At 45.3% G+C, this 17,557-nt stretch overlaps 2 protein-coding genes across 2 annotated transcripts; both read left to right on the forward strand.

The window, feature by feature from the left end:
- Positions 1-7,380: 7,380 nt before the first annotated feature.
- On the forward strand, positions 7,381-8,652 carry LOC121192121. The gene is made up of 3 exons (XM_041053687.1): positions 7,381-7,529; positions 7,748-8,048; positions 8,306-8,652. The coding sequence occupies exons 2-3, from the start codon at positions 7,754-7,756 to the stop codon at positions 8,650-8,652; spliced, it is 642 nt and encodes a 213-aa protein (XP_040909621.1). The 5' UTR covers positions 7,381-7,529; positions 7,748-7,753.
- A 5,663-nt stretch (positions 8,653-14,315) lies between these two features.
- On the forward strand, positions 14,316-15,587 carry LOC121192122. Its single transcript, XM_041053688.1, has 3 exons — positions 14,316-14,464; positions 14,683-14,983; positions 15,241-15,587. Exons 2-3 carry the CDS (start codon positions 14,689-14,691, stop codon positions 15,585-15,587), a joined length of 642 nt encoding a protein of 213 aa, XP_040909622.1. The 5' UTR covers positions 14,316-14,464; positions 14,683-14,688.
- The last annotated feature ends 1,970 nt before the right edge of the window (positions 15,588-17,557 follow it).

Here is a 17,557-nt window from a genome sequence, read left to right on the forward strand (position 1 = left end):
ATCGGCGAAAGCACCGTAGAAGAAGGCCGCAAAGCCGAGCAACAAATCTGGACCAGACCGCTGCCGCCGCCGCTGTCAGGAAGCCAGCAGCCACCAAGAAGCCCCAAGCAGTCAAGACAACACCGAAGAAAGCTAAGAAACCTCCAAACAGCCCGAAGAAGGCGACCAAGAAAGCGGCCAAAACTAACAAGCTCGCTGCCAACAAAACACACAAAAAGTCCATCAAATCATTTCAAACTCGTCAAAAAGCTCTTTTAAGAGCCACCCACATGTTTCACTCAAGAGCACACTTCCAGCGGATATTCACTCCATACTCTTTCCCCAAAACCATCATAACTACAATCATCATTAGTCATTGTTAACCTGTCATCGCACTCATTCTGTCAGCGCTGGAAAACGCTGCCGCTGGCTCTGCAGGAGGGCAAAGATAAGGAAACATTTACCCCCCCGAAAAAAAGACAAACCCTTATATAATGTGTCGCTGCTGTATGTTTGAAACAATGACAACAAATTTGAAATTTTCATGCTACTGGCCATTTATTAGCCAACATGTGATTCATGCTCCACTTATTCGTTTTTCCTAAACAGAAAGGATCTCAGTGATTCTATCAACACCAATTCAAAGGTAAGTACTGAAAATCGGATTCACATGCAATAATTTAAGCTCATTATTTCACAAATCATATCACTAAATTATTGTTTTATTATCTCCTTTGTTTTCTTTCAATTTTATGTGACCTTCCACTTGAAGTTCCTCGATCACCTGATTGCCGAAGCTGCGGGGTTTTTGCAGGGCTCCTGACTGAGCCAGGATCTGCTGGGTCCACTATTTTACACATACCTGCCGAGCTCACCGATCAGAAGCGGCGTGCTGCTCGTGCACAGGTCAGGCTAACGCAATCAGTATCACCTGCTCCGCCTGCTGCCTCATCAGTCAAACGGCTTCAGCTGGACCAGAAGCGGAGTTACGGCGTTGAATCCCTTATCATGCTACTGGCCATTTATTAGCCAACATATGACTGTGATTCATGCTCCACTTATTCGTTTTACCTAAACAGAAAGGATCTCAGTGATTCGATCAAGTGGCGACAACACCAATTCATGGGTAAGTTCTGAAAATCGGATTCACATGCAATGATTTAAGCTCATTATTTCACAAATCATATCACTAAATGATTGTTTTATTATCTCCTTTGTTGTACTGCAGTCATTGATTATCTGCCTGACACATTTCAGACTGTCAGAACTACGATTCACGTCTGATTCTATTATGAATTAAAGGGACAAACGGGGGTAAACAGATGACACACACACACACACACACACACACTGTCGCAGGAAGTAGCTCAGCCGGTGGCCTCCACCAACATGCGTGTGTTTGTAGATGCCGAAAAAACTGCTGTTGAACGAAAAAACACAGTCAAGAGTTGAATGTTTTTGCACCGTATCTCTGAACAAACCTGTCGTCTCGCTGTCAAAGTCGTTTAATTGGGCTTCTGCTGGATTTTAAAACATTTAGGAGAGAAATCACGGAGAAAAGACACCGAGCGGCGGCAGATGGGAGAGCTTTAAACGCTTTAAAACAAAATGGAGAAAAATCTTAAGCTTTACATGGATTCCACATGAAGAGAAACTCCTACGCTATCACTTCGATTCGATTTTACGCTTTACTACTTCCAGCAAACGTGTATTTTACAGATTTAATGCTACAGAGAAAACACAAGTGGCTCCTGTATTCCTGCAGCAGCAGAGCGCGGCGGGCTGGGTTGAGTCTCCAAGGGTCTCACGGTGGGTATAAATTAATGTCTTAGCAGGGAACTGTGTATCATTCTAATCCGAGTCGTTGACAGGAGCTGTTGGACAACAAGACGGCAGAGGTCGCCCCAGCTGCGCCCGCCGCCACAGCTGCACCCGCCGCTCCAGCTGCATCCGCCGCCACAGCCGCATCGGCGAAAGCACCGTAGAAGAAGGCCGCAAAGCCGAGCAACAAATCTGGACCAGACCGCTGCCGCCGCCGCCGCTGTCAGGAAGCCAGCAGCCACCAAGAAGCCCCAAGCAGTCAAGACAACACCGAAGAAAGCTAAGAAACCTCCAAACAGCCCGAAGAAGGCGACCAAGAAAGCGGCCAAAACTAACAAGCTCGCTGCCAACAAAACACACAAAAAGTCCATCAAATCATTTCAAACTCGTCAAAAAGCTCTTTTAAGAGCCACCCACATATTTCACTCAAGAGCACACTTCCAGCGGATATTCACTCCATACTCTTTCCCAAAAACCATCATAACTACAATCATCATTAGTCATTCTTAACCTGTCATCGCACTCATTCTGTCAGCGCTGGAAAACGCTGCCGCTGGCTCTGCAGGAGGGCAAAGATAAGGAAACATTTACCCCCCCGAAAAAAAGACAAACCCTTATATAATGTGTCGCTGCTGTATGTTTGAAACAATGACAACAAATTTGAAATTTTCATGCTACTGGCCATTTATTAGCCAACATGTGATTCATGCTCCACTTATTCGTTTTTCCTAAACAGAAAGGATCTCAGTGATTCTATCAACACCAATTCAAAGGTAAGTACTGAAAATCGGATTCACATGCAATAATTTAAGCTCATTATTTCACAAATCATATCACTAAATGATTGTTTTATTATCTCCTTTGTTGTACTGCAGTCATTGATTATCTGCCTGACACATTTCAGACTGTCAGAACTACGATTCACGTCTGATTCTATTATGAATTAAAGGGACAAACGGGGGTAAACAGATGACACACACACACACACTGTCGCAGGACGTAACTCAGCCGGTGGCCTCCACCAACATGCGTGTGTTTGTAGATGCCGAAAAAACTGCTGTTGAACGAAAAAATACAGTCAAGAGTTGAATGTTTTTGCACCGTATCTCTGAACAAACCTGTCGTCTCGCTGTCAAAGTCGTTTAATTGGGCTTCTGCTGGATTTTAAAACATTTAGGAGAGAAATCACGGAGAAAAGACACCGAGCGGCGGCAGATGGGAGAGCTTTAAACGCTTTAAAACAAAATGGAGAAAAATCTTAAGCTTTACATGGATTCCACATGAAGAGAAACTCCTACGCTATCACTTCGATTCGATTTTACGCTTTACTACTTCCAGCAAACGTGTATTTTACAGATTTAATGCTACAGAGAAAACACAAGTGGCTCCTGTATTCCTGCAGCAGCAGAGCGCGGCGGGCTGGGTTGAGTCTCCAAGGGTCTCACGGTGGGTATAAATTAATGTCTTAGCAGGGAACTGTGTATCATTCTAATCCGAGTCGTTGACAGGAGCTGTTGGACAACAAGACGGCAGAGGTCGCCCCAGCTGCGCCCGCCGCCACAGCTGCACCCGCCGCTCCAGCTGCATCCGCCGCCACAGCCGCCCCAGCCGCACCGGCGAAAGCACCGTAGAAGAAGGCCGCAAAGCCGAGCAACAAATCTGGACCAGACCGCTGCCGCCGCCGCTGTCAGGAAGCCAGCAGCCACCAAGAAGCCCCAAGCAGTCAAGACAACACCGAAGAAAGCTAAGAAACCTCCAAACAGCCCGAAGAAGGCGACCAAGAAAGCGGCCAAAACTAACAAGCTCGCTGCCAACAAAACACACAAAAAAGTCCATCAAATCATTTCAAACTCGTCAAAAAGCTCTTTTAAGAGCCACCCACATGTTTCACTCAAGAGCACACTTCCAGCGGATATTCACTCCATACTCTTTCCCCAAAACCATCATAACTACAATCATCATTAGTCATTGTTAACCTGTCATCGCACTCATTCTGTCAGCGCTGGAAAACGCTGCCGCTGGCTCTGCAGGAGGGCAAAGATAAGGAAACATTTACCCCCCCGAAAAAAAGACAAACCCTTATATAATGTGTCGCTGCTGTATGTTTGAAACAATGACAACAAATTTGAAATTTTCATGCTACTGGCCATTTATTAGCCAACATGTGATTCATGCTCCACTTATTCGTTTTTCCTAAACAGAAAGGATCTCAGTGATTCTATCAACACCAATTCAAAGGTAAGTACTGAAAATCGGATTCACATGCAATAATTTAAGCTCATTATTTCACAAATCATATCACTAAATTATTGTTTTATTATCTCCTTTGTTTTCTTTCAATTTTATGTGACCTCCCACTTGAAGTTCCTCGATCACCTGATTGCCGAAGCTGCGGGGTTTTTGCAGGGCTCCTGACTGAGCCAGGATCTGCTGGGTCCACTATTTTACACATACCTGCCGAGCTCACCGATCAGAAGCGGCGTGCTGCTCGTGCACAGGTCAGGCTAACGCAATCAGTATCACCTGCTCCGCCTGCTGCCTCATCAGTCAAACGGCTTCAGCTGGACCAGAAGCGGAGTTACGGCGTTGAATCCCTTATCATGCTACTGGCCATTTATTAGCCAACATATGACTGTGATTCATGCTCAGCTTATTCGTTTTACCTAAACAGAAAGGATCTCAGTGATTCGATCAAGTGGCGACAACACCAATTCATGGGTAAGTTCTGAAAATCGGATTCACATGCAATGATTTAAGCTCATTATTTCACAAATCATATCACTAAATGATTGTTTTATTATCTCCTTTGTTGTACTGCAGTCATTGATTATCTGCCTGACACATTTCAGACTGTCAGAACTACGATTCACGTCTGATTCTATTATGAATTAAAGGGGAAAAACGGGGGTAAACAGATGACACACACACACACACACACACACTGTCGCAGGACGTAACTCAGCCGGTGGCCTCCACCAACATGCGTGTGTTTGTAGATGCCGAAAAAACTGCTGTTGAACGAAAAAATACAGTCAAGAGTTGAATGTTTTTGCACCGTATCTCTGAACAAACCTGTCGTCTCGCTGTCAAAGTCGTTTAATTGGGCTTCTGCTGGATTTTAAAACATTTAGGAGAGAAATCACGGAGAAAAGACACCGAGCGGCGGCAGATGGGAGAGCTTTAAACGCTTTAAAACAAAATGGAGAAAAATCTTAAGCTTTACATGGATTCCACATGAAGAGAAACTCCTATGCTATCACTTCGATTCGATTTTACGCTTTACTACTTCCACCAAACGTGTATTTTACAGATTTAATGCTACAGAGAAAACACAAGTGGCTCCTGTATTCCTGCAGCAGCAGAGCGCGGCGGGCTGGGTTGAGTCTCCAAGGGTCTCACGGTGGGTATAAATTAATGTCTTAGCAGGGAACTGTGTATCATTCTAATCCGAGTCGTTGACAGGAGCTGTTGGACAACAAGACGGCAGAGGTCGCCCCAGCTGCGCCCGCCGCCACAGCTGCACCCGCCGCTCCAGCTGCATCCGCCGCCACAGCCGCCCCAGCCGCACCGGCGAAAGCACCGTAGAAGAAGGCCGCAAAGCCGAGCAACAAATCTGGACCAGACCGCTGCCGCCGCCGCTGTCAAGAAGCCAGCAGCCACCAAGAAGCCCCAAGCAGTCAAGACAACACCGAAGAAAGCTAAGAAACCTCCAAACAGCCCGAAGAAGGCGACCAAAACTAACAAGCTTGCTGCCAACAAAACACACAAAAAGTCCATCAAATCATTTCAAACTCGTCAAAAAGCTCTTTTAAGAGCCACCCACATGTTTCACTCAAGAGCACACTTCCAGCGGATATTCACTCCATACTCTTTCCCCAAAACCATCATAACTACAATCATCATTAGTCATTGTTAACCTGTCATCGCACTCATTCTGTCAGCGCTGGAAAACGCAGCCGCTGGCTCTGCAGGAGGGCAAAGATAAGGAAACATTTACCCCCCCGAAAAAAAGACAAACCCTTATATAATGTGTCGCTGCTGTATGTTTGAAACAATGACAACAAATTTGAAATTTTCATGCTACTGGCCATTTATTAGCCAACATGTGATTCATGCTCCACTTATTCGTTTTTCCTAAACAGAAAGGATCTCAGTGATTCTATCAACACCAATTCAAAGGTAAGTACTGAAAATCGGATTCACATGCAATAATTTAAGCTCATTATTTCACAAATCATATCACTAAATTATTGTTTTATTATCTCCTTTGTTTTCTTTCAATTTTATGTGACCTTCCACTTGAAGTTCCTCGATCACCTGATTGCCGAAGCTGCGGGGTTTTTGCAGGGCTCCTGACTGAGCCAGGATCTGCTGGGTCCACTATTTTACACATACCTGCCGAGCTCACCGATCAGAAGCGGCGTGCTGCTCGTGCACAGGTCAGGCTAACGCAATCAGTATCACCTGCTCCGCCTGCTGCCTCATCAGTCAAACGGCTTCAGCTGGACCAGAAGCGGAGTTACGGCGTTGAATCCCTTATCATGCTACTGGCCATTTATTAGCCAACATATGACTGTGATTCATGCTCAGCTTATTCGTTTTACCTAAACAGAAAGGATCTCAGTGATTCGATCAAGTGGCGACAACACCAATTCATGGGTAAGTTCTGAAAATCGGATTCACATGCAATGATTTAAGCTCATTATTTCACAAATCATATCACTAAATGATTGTTTTATTATCTCCTTTGTTGTACTGCAGCCATTGATTATCTGCCTGACACATTTCAGACTGTCAGAACTACGATTCACGTCTGATTCTATTATGAATTAAAGGGAAAAACGGGGGTAAACAGATGACACACACACACACACACACACACACACTGTCGCAGGAAGTAGCTCAGCCGGTGGCCTCCACCAACATGCGTGTGTTTGTAGATGCCGAAAAAACTGCTGTTGAACGAAAAAAGACAGTCAAGAGTTGAATGTTTTTGCACCGTATCTCTGAACAAACCTGTCGTCTCGCTGTCAAAGTCGTTTAATTGGGCTTCTGCTGGATTTTAAAACATTTAGGAGAGAAATCACGGAGAAAAGACACCGAGCGGCGGCAGATGGGAGAGCTTTAAACGCTTTAAAACAAAATGGAGAAAAATCTTAAGCTTTACATGGATTCCACATGAAGAGAAACTCCTACGCTATCACTTCGATTCGATTTTACGCTTTACTACTTCCACCAAACGTGTATTTTACAGATTTAATGCTACAGAGAAAACACAAGTGGCTCCTGTATTCCTGCAGCAGCAGAGCGCGGCGGGCTGGGTTGAGTCTCCAAGGGTCTCACGGTGGGTATAAATTAATGTCTTAGCAGGGAACTGTGTATCATTCTAATCCGAGTCGTTGACAGGAGCTGTTGGACAACAAGACGGCAGAGGTCGCCCCAGCTGCGCCCGCCGCCACAGCCTGTGGCGGTTCTGGGGAGGGGCCAGCAGGGGCCAGTGCCCCTGTAGCACTGATTCTGGACCCCCCTGTGGCCCCCCCTCCGAAAGTAGATTATTCAGTAGCGCCGAGTCGCCGACGTCGAAGGTAGAACTAACGTGCGTGGCTTAACATTCTAGTCGGACCTTTTAGTGCGCTGCACCATTTAAAAAACGAGCGCGAACCATAACACGAGCCTGAAGCAGTCGGAAGATTACAACGAACAACGACGAACGAACTTACACTGTCAAGGTAAGACTTCTGGTAAAGAAATGTTGTTTGCTAACTTTATGAATTATAATAGCATCCTGCCAGAACACCAGGTGTTAATGTCAGCTTAAGTTGATTGTATGGTTCTAGCTAACGTTAGTTACTATTCTTAACGTACGTTATCACAACACAAAACCAAGCAAGCCCGCAATGGTAGGATTGCTGAAGTGTAATTCCTCTTAATTGCTTTTTGTCTGTAGTGAAAAATGAAGAGAAAAAAGGACATTACGTCCTATTTCTACAAGAAAAAGACACAGAATGGTGCAGACATTGAGACAGAGTCAGATGATGGTGGTGAGAGAGCTGAAGAGGAGCAAGTTGAGAGCGCCACAGAAGGAGAGTCAGGGGACATGGGAGACGTTGATTTTCAGAGAGAGGGCCCAGAGCAGCAGAGAGAGACAGATGAAGATCCTGAGGGTGAGGAAGCTGAGACTGAGATAGAGGCGGAGTGTGAGACACAGACAGAAAATATTTGTGCATCTACAAGCACTGGACCATCAGGTATGTGATGTTGAAAAGAACACTATGTTTTGTGTCCCTGGTCAGGCTTTAGAATATATTAATTTATATTTACTGAATGCAATAAAAAATGAATTAATTCATACAATTGATAAATAGCATTAATAAATAAATACAGTTTAGACAATTGTGTGTGTCTGAGTGCCTAAGCAGTGTTAAGTATAGCAGTTTAGTCTATATGCTGTGTCCATGCAGAATTTATGTTTGACTACATATGTTCGGTTTATCTTTCTCCACAGACATCAGCAAAGGTAAACAAGACCCACCAATGCAGCCGGACCTAAAGATTTTTCCAAGGACCCTGATGGGGGACAGGAGGAGGAGCTTCAAGGCAGCCTGGTACCACATCCACCCCTGGCTTGAATATTCCAAACAGTTGGACTCTGCGTATTGTTACGCTTGCAGACATTTTAGCCCTCCTAATAGCCAAGACACAGTCTTTGACTCACCAGTTGGCTTCAAAAACTGCTTAAGCAATCTGGGTGTCCTTAGCATCGAGTCGAGGAGGGCAAAAGCACTGAGTCTCGACTCATTTGTTGACCGGTTTGCCCGGAATCACCAAAACCGCAGAATACAGTTGCTGTAATAGTAGGGCAGCCTCTTATCAGTGGTTTAACAAGTTTTATTAAAATAAAAAGTCAAACAAGATTTCGAATCTTTGTCTTTTTTGCTGCGGGTTTAATGTGCCCCTCTATCAAAACCCCTGGCCCCAGCCAGGCCCCCTCAGTGAAATTGGTCTAGAACCGCCACTGGCCACAGCTGCACCCGCCGCTCCAGCTGCATCCGCCGCCACAGCCGCATCGGCGAAAGCACCGTAGAAGAAGGCCGCAAAGCCGAGCAACAAATCTGGACCAGACCGCTGCCGCCGCCGCTGTCAGGAAGCCAGCAGCCACCAAGAAGCCCCAAGCAGTCAAGACAACACCGAAGAAAGCTAAGAAACCTCCAAACAGCCCGAAGAAGGCGACCAAGAAAGCGGCCAAAACTAACAAGCTCGCTGCCAACAAAACACACAAAAAGTCCATCAAATCATTTCAAACTCGTCAAAAAGCTCTTTTAAGAGCCACCCACATATTTCACTCAAGAGCACACTTCCAGCGGATATTCACTCCATACTCTTTCCCAAAAACCATCATAACTACAATCATCATTAGTCATTGTTAACCTGTCATCGCACTCATTCTGTCAGCGCTGGAAAACGCTGCCGCTGGCTCTGCAGGAGGGCAAAGATAAGGAAACATTTACCCCCCCGAAAAAAAGACAAACCCTTATATAATGTGTCGCTGCTGTATGTTTGAAACAATGACAACAAATTTGAAATTTTCATGCTACTGGCCATTTATTAGCCAACATGTGATTCATGCTCCACTTATTCGTTTTTCCTAAACAGAAAGGATCTCAGTGATTCTATCAACACCAATTCAAAGGTAAGTACTGAAAATCGGATTCACATGCAATAATTTAAGCTCATTATTTCACAAATCATATCACTAAATGATTGTTTTATTATCTCCTTTGTTGTACTGCAGTCATTGATTATCTGCCTGACACATTTCAGACTGTCAGAACTACGATTCACGTCTGATTCTATTATGAATTAAAGGGACAAACGGGGGTAAACAGATGACACACACACACACACACACACACACACACTGTCGCAGGACGTAACTCAGCCGGTGGCCTCCACCAACATGCGTGTGTTTGTAGATGCCGAAAAAACTGCTGTTGAACGAAAAAACACAGTCAAGAGTTGAATGTTTTTGCACCGTATCTCTGAACAAACCTGTCGTCTCGCTGTCAAAGTCGTTTAATTGGGCTTCTGCTGGATTTTAAAACATTTAGGAGAGAAATCACGGAGAAAAGACACCGAGCGGCGGCAGATGGGAGAGCTTTAAACGCTTTAAAACAAAATGGAGAAAAATCTTAAGCTTTACATGGATTCCACATGAAGAGAAACTCCTACGCTATCACTTCGATTCGATTTTACGCTTTACTACTTCCAGCAAACGTGTATTTTACAGATTTAATGCTACAGAGAAAACACAAGTGGCTCCTGTATTCCTGCAGCAGCAGAGCGCGGCGGGCTGGGTTGAGTCTCCAAGGGTCTCACGGTGGGTATAAATTAATGTCTTAGCAGGGAACTGTGTATCATTCTAATCCGAGTCGTTGACAGGAGCTGTTGGACAACAAGACGGCAGAGGTCGCCCCAGCTGCGCCCGCCGCCACAGCTGCACCCGCCGCTCCAGCTGCATCCGCCGCCACAGCCGCCCCAGCCGCACCGGCGAAAGCACCGTAGAAGAAGGCCGCAAAGCCGAGCAACAAATCTGGACCAGACCGCTGCCGCCGCCGCCGCTGTCAGGAAGCCAGCAGCCACCAAGAAGCCCCAAGCAGTCAAGACAACACCGAAGAAAGCTAAGAAACCTCCAAACAGCCCGAAGAAGGCGACCAAGAAAGCGGCCAAAACTAACAAGCTCGCTGCCAACAAAACACACAAAAAAGTCCATCAAATCATTTCAAACTCGTCAAAAAGCTCTTTTAAGAGCCACCCACATGTTTCACTCAAGAGCACACTTCCAGCGGATATTCACTCCATACTCTTTCCCCAAAACCATCATAACTACAATCATCATTAGTCATTGTTAACCTGTCATCGCACTCATTCTGTCAGCGCTGGAAAACGCTGCCGCTGGCTCTGCAGGAGGGCAAAGATAAGGAAACATTTACCCCCCCGAAAAAAAGACAAACCCTTATATAATGTGTCGCTGCTGTATGTTTGAAACAATGACAACAAATTTGAAATTTTCATGCTACTGGCCATTTATTAGCCAACATGTGATTCATGCTCCACTTATTCGTTTTTCCTAAACAGAAAGGATCTCAGTGATTCGATCAACACCAATTCAAAGGTAAGTACTGAAAATCGGATTCACATGCAATAATTTAAGCTCATTATTTCACAAATCATATCACTAAATTATTGTTTTATTATCTCCTTTGTTTTCTTTCAATTTTATGTGACCTTCCACTTGAAGTTCCTCGATCACCTGATTGCCGAAGCTGCGGGGTTTTTGCAGGGCTCCTGACTGAGCCAGGATCTGCTGGGTCCACTATTTTACACATACCTGCCGAGCTCACCGATCAGAAGCGGCGTGCTGCTCGTGCACAGGTCAGGCTAACGCAATCAGTATCACCTGCTCCGCCTGCTGCCTCATCAGTCAAACGGCTTCAGCTGGACCAGAAGCGGAGTTACGGCGTTGAATCCCTTATCATGCTACTGGCCATTTATTAGCCAACATATGACTGTGATTCATGCTCAGCTTATTCGTTTTACCTAAACAGAAAGGATCTCAGTGATTCGATCAAGTGGCGACAACACCAATTCATGGGTAAGTTCTGAAAATCGGATTCACATGCAATGATTTAAGCTCATTATTTCACAAATCATATCACTAAATGATTGTTTTATTATCTCCTTTGTTGTACTGCAGTCATTGATTATCTGCCTGACACATTTCAGACTGTCAGAACTACGATTCACGTCTGATTCTATTATGAATTAAAGGGGAAAAACGGGGGTAAACAGATGACACACACACACACACACACACACTGTCGCAGGACGTAACTCAGCCGGTGGCCTCCACCAACATGCGTGTGTTTGTAGATGCCGAAAAAACTGCTGTTGAACGAAAAAATACAGTCAAGAGTTGAATGTTTTTGCACCGTATCTCTGAACAAACCTGTCGTCTCGCTGTCAAAGTCGTTTAATTGGGCTTCTGCTGGATTTTAAAACATTTAGGAGAGAAATCACGGAGAAAAGACACCGAGCGGCGGCAGATGGGAGAGCTTTAAACGCTTTAAAACAAAATGGAGAAAAATCTTAAGCTTTACATGGATTCCACATGAAGAGAAACTCCTACGCTATCACTTCGATTCGATTTTACGCTTTACTACTTCCACCAAACGTGTATTTTACAGATTTAATGCTACAGAGAAAACACAAGTGGCTCCTGTATTCCTGCAGCAGCAGAGCGCGGCGGGCTGGGTTGAGTCTCCAAGGGTCTCACGGTGGGTATAAATTAATGTCTTAGCAGGGAACTGTGTATCATTCTAATCCGAGTCGTTGACAGGAGCTGTTGGACAACAAGACGGCAGAGGTCGCCCCAGCTGCGCCCGCCGCCACAGCTGCACCCGCCGCTCCAGCTGCATCCGCCGTCACAGCCGCATCGGCGTAAGCCCCGTAGAAGAAGGCCGCAAAGCCGAGCAACAAATCTGGACCAGACCGCTGCCGCCGCCGCTGTCAAGAAGCCAGCAGCCACCAAGAAGCCCCAAGCAGTCAAGACAACACCGAAGAAAGCTAAGAAACCTCCAAACAGCCCGAAGAAGGCGACCAAGAAAGCGGCCAAAACTAACAAGCTTGCTGCCAACAAAACACACAAAAAGTCCATCAAATCATTTCAAACTCGTCAAAAAGCTCTTTTAAGAGCCACCCACATGTTTCACTCAAGAGCACACTTCCAGCGGATATTCACTCCATACTCTTTCCCCAAAACCATCATAACTACAATCATCATTAGTCATTGTTAACCTGTCATCGCACTCATTCTGTCAGCGCTGGAAAACGCAGCCGCTGGCTCTGCAGGAGGGCAAAGATAAGGAAACATTTACCCCCCCGAAAAAAAGACAAACCCTTATATAATGTGTCGCTGCTGTATGTTTGAAACAATGACAACAAATTTGAAATTTTCATGCTACTGGCCATTTATTAGCCAACATGTGATTCATGCTCCACTTATTCGTTTTTCCTAAACAGAAAGGATCTCAGTGATTCTATCAACACCAATTCAAAGGTAAGTACTGAAAATCGGATTCACATGCAATAATTTAAGCTCATTATTTCACAAATCATATCACTAAATTATTGTTTTATTATCTCCTTTGTTTTCTTTCAATTTTATGTGACCTTCCACTTGAAGTTCCTCGATCACCTGATTGCCGAAGCTGCGGGGTTTTTGCAGGGCTCCTGACTGAGCCAGGATCTGCTGGGTCCACTATTTTACACATACCTGCCGAGCTCACCGATCAGAAGCGGCGTGCTGCTCGTGCACAGGTCAGGCTAACGCAATCAGTATCACCTGCTCCGCCTGCTGCCTCATCAGTCAAACGGCTTCAGCTGGACCAGAAGCGGAGTTACGGCGTTGAATCCCTTATCATGCTACTGGCCATTTATTAGCCAACATATGACTGTGATTCATGCTCAGCTTATTCGTTTTACCTAAACAGAAAGGATCTCAGTGATTCGATCAAGTGGCGACAACACCAATTCATGGGTAAGTTCTGAAAATCGGATTCACATGCAATGATTTAAGCTCATTATTTCACAAATCATATCACTAAATGATTGTTTTATTATCTCCTTTGTTGTACTGCAGCCATTGATTATCTGCCTGACACATTTCAGACTGTCAGAACTACGATTCACGTCTGATTCTATTATGAATTAAAGGGAAAAACGGGGGTAAACAGATGACACACACACACACACACACACACACTGTCGCAGGAAGTAGCTCAGCCGGTGGCCTCCACCAACATGCGTGTGTTTGTAGATGCCGAAAAAACTGCTGTTGAACGAAAAAACACAGTCAAGAGTTGAATGTTTTTGCACCGTATCTCTGAACAAACCTGTCGTCTCGCTGTCAAAGTCGTTTAATTGGGCTTCTGCTGGATTTTAAAACATTTAGGAGAGAAATCACGGAGAAAAGACACCGAGCGGCGGCAGATGGGAGAGCTTTAAACGCTTTAAAACAAAATGGAGAAAAATCTTAAGCTTTACATGGATTCCACATGAAGAGAAACTCCTACGCTATCACTTCGATTCGATTTTACGCTTTACTACTTCCACCAAACGTGTATTTTACAGATTTAATGCTACAGAGAAAACACAAGTGGCTCCTGTATTCCTGCAGCAGCAGAGCGCGGCGGGCTGGGTTGAGTCTCCAAGGGTCTCACGGTGGGTATAAATTAATGTCTTAGCAGGGAACTGTGTATCATTCTAATCCGAGTCGTTGACAGGAGCTGTTGGACAACAAGACGGCAGAGGTCGCCCCAGCTGCGCCCGCCGCCACAGCCTGTGGCGGTTCTGGGGAGGGGCCAGCAGGGGCCAGTGCCCCTGTAGCACTGATTCTGGACCCCCCTGTGGCCCCCCCTCCGAAAGTAGATTATTCAGTAGCGCCGAGTCGCCGACGTCGAAGGTAGAACTAACGTGCGTGGCTTAACATTCTAGTCGGACCTTTTAGTGCGCTGCACCATTTAAAAAACGAGCGCGAACCATAACACGAGCCTGAAGCAGTCGGAAGATTACAACGAACAACGACGAACGAACTTACACTGTCAAGGTAAGACTTCTGGTAAAGAAATGTTGTTTGCTAACTTTATGAATTATAATAGCATCCTGCCAGAACACCAGGTGTTAATGTCAGCTTAAGTTGATTGTATGGTTCTAGCTAACGTTAGTTACTATTCTTAACGTACGTTATCACAACACAAAACCAAGCAAGCCCGCAATGGTAGGATTGCTGAAGTGTAATTCCTCTTAATTGCTTTTTGTCTGTAGTGAAAAATGAAGAGAAAAAAGGACATTACGTCCTATTTCTACAAGAAAAAGACACAGAATGGTGCAGACATTGAGACAGAGTCAGATGATGGTGGTGAGAGAGCTGAAGAGGAGCAAGTTGAGAGCGCCACAGAAGGAGAGTCAGGGGACATGGGAGACGTTGATTTTCAGAGAGAGGGCCCAGAGCAGCAGAGAGAGACAGATGAAGATCCTGAGGGTGAGGAAGCTGAGACTGAGATAGAGGCGGAGTGTGAGACACAGACAGAAAATATTTGTGCATCTACAAGCACTGGACCATCAGGTATGTGATGTTGAAAAGAACACTATGTTTTGTGTCCCTGGTCAGGCTTTAGAATATATTAATTTATATTTACTGAATGCAATAAAAAATGAATTAATTCATACAATTGATAAATAGCATTAATAAATAAATACAGTTTAGACAATTGTGTGTGTCTGAGTGCCTAAGCAGTGTTAAGTATAGCAGTTTAGTCTATATGCTGTGTCCATGCAGAATTTATGTTTGACTACATATGTTCGGTTTATCTTTCTCCACAGACATCAGCAAAGGTAAACAAGACCCACCAATGCAGCCGGACCTAAAGATTTTTCCAAGGACCCTGATGGGGGACAGGAGGAGGAGCTTCAAGGCAGCCTGGTACCACATCCACCCCTGGCTTGAATATTCCAAACAGTTGGACTCTGCGTATTGTTACGCTTGCAGACATTTTAGCCCTCCTAATAGCCAAGACACAGTCTTTGACTCACCAGTTGGCTTCAAAAACTGCTTAAGCAATCTGGGTGTCCTTAGCATCGAGTCGAGGAGGGCAAAAGCACTGAGTCTCGACTCATTTGTTGACCGGTTTGCCCGGAATCACCAAAACCGCAGAATACAGTTGCTGTAATAGTAGGGCAGCCTCTTATCAGTGGTTTAACAAGTTTTATTAAAATAAAAAGTCAAACAAGATTTCGAATCTTTGTCTTTTTTGCTGCGGGTTTAATGTGCCCCTCTATCAAAACCCCTGGCCCCAGCCAGGCCCCCTCAGTGAAATTGGTCTAGAACCGCCACTGGCCACAGCTGCACCCGCCGCTCCAGCTGCATCCGCCGCCACAGCCGCATCGGCGAAAGCACCGTAGAAGAAGGCCGCAAAGCCGAGCAACAAATCTGGACCAGACCGCTGCCGCCGCCGCTGTCAGGAAGCCAGCAGCCACCAAGAAGCCCCAAGCAGTCAAGACAACACCGAAGAAAGCTAAGAAACCTCCAAACAGCCCGAAGAAGGCGACCAAGAAAGCGGCCAAAACTAACAAGCTCGCTGCCAACAAAACACACAAAAAGTCCATCAAATCATTTCAAACTCGTCAAAAAGCTCTTTTAAGAGCCACCCACATATTTCACTCAAGAGCACACTTCCAGCGGATATTCACTCCATACTCTTTCCCAAAAACCATCATAACTACAATCATCATTAGTCATTGTTAACCTGTCATCGCACTCATTCTGTCAGCGCTGGAAAACGCTGCCGCTGGCTCTGCAGGAGGGCAAAGATAAGGAAACATTTACCCCCCCGAAAAAAAGACAAACCCTTATATAATGTGTCGCTGCTGTATGTTTGAAACAATGACAACAAATTTGAAATTTTCATGCTACTGGCCATTTATTAGCCAACATGTGATTCATGCTCCACTTATTCGTTTTTCCTAAACAGAAAGGATCTCAGTGATTCTATCAACACCAATTCAAAGGTAAGTACTGAAAATCGGATTCACATGCAATAATTTAAGCTCATTATTTCACAAATCATATCACTAAATGATTGTTTTATTATCTCCTTTGTTGTACTGCAGTCATTGATTATCTGCCTGACACATTTCAGACTGTCAGAACTACGATTCACGTCTGATTCTATTATGAATTAAAGGGACAAACGGGGGTAAACAGATGACACACACACACACACACACACACACACACTGTCGCAGGACGTAACTCAGCCGGTGGCCTCCACCAACATGCGTGTGTTTGTAGATGCCGAAAAAACTGCTGTTGAACGAAAAAATACAGTCAAGAGTTGAATGTTTTTGCACCGTATCTCTGAACAAACCTGTCGTCTCGCTGTCAAAGTCGTTTAATTGGGCTTCTGCTGGATTTTAAAACATTTAGGAGAGAAATCACGGAGAAAAGACACCGAGCGGCGGCAGATGGGAGAGCTTTAAACGCTTTAAAACAAAATGGAGAAAAATCTTAAGCTTTACATGGATTCCACATGAAGAGAAACTCCTACGCTATCACTTCGATTCGATTTTACGCTTTACTACTTCCACCAAACGTGTATTTTACAGATTTAATGCTACAGAGAAAACACAAGTGGCTCCTGTATTCCTGCAGCAGCAGAGCGCGGCGGGCTGGGTTGAGTCTCCAAGGGTCTCACGGTGGGTATAAATTAATGTCTTAGCAGGGAACTGTGTATCATTCTAATCCGAGTCGTTGACAGGAGCTGTTGGACAACAAGACGGCAGAGGTCGCCCCAGCTGCGCCCGCCGCCACAGCTGCACCCGCCGCTCCAGCTGCATCCGCCGCCACAGCCGCACCGGCGAAAGCACCGTAGAAGAAGGCCGCAAAGCCGAGCAACAAATCTGGACCAGACCGCTGCCGCCGCCGCTGTCAAGAAGCCAGCAGCCACCAAGAAGCCCCAAGCAGTCAAGACAACACCGAAGAAAGCTAAGAAACCTTCAAACAGCCCGAAGAAGGCGGCCAAAACTAACAAGCTCGCTGCCAACAAAACACACAAAAAGTCCATCAAATCATTTCAAACTCGTCAAAAAGCTCTTTTAAGAGCCACCCACATGTTTCACTCAAGAGCACACTTCCAGCGGA

This window comes from Toxotes jaculatrix, chromosome 13 (genome assembly GCF_017976425.1).
Source record: "Toxotes jaculatrix isolate fToxJac2 chromosome 13, fToxJac2.pri, whole genome shotgun sequence".
In the NCBI taxonomy this organism is placed as follows: Eukaryota; Metazoa; Chordata; class Actinopteri; family Toxotidae; genus Toxotes; species Toxotes jaculatrix.

Bases quoted from the DNA above. Each gene is read 5' to 3' on its own strand.
- LOC121192122 (XM_041053688.1), top strand. From the start codon at position 14,689: ATGAAGAGAAAAAAGGACATTACGTCCTATTTCTACAAGAAAAAGACA. The intron at 14,984-15,240 runs GTATGTGATGTT...CTTTCTCCACAG, and splicing joins TACAAGCACTGGACCATCAG to ACATCAGCAAAGGTAAACAA.
- LOC121192121 (XM_041053687.1), top strand. From the start codon at position 7,754: ATGAAGAGAAAAAAGGACATTACGTCCTATTTCTACAAGAAAAAGACA. The intron at 8,049-8,305 runs GTATGTGATGTT...CTTTCTCCACAG, and splicing joins TACAAGCACTGGACCATCAG to ACATCAGCAAAGGTAAACAA.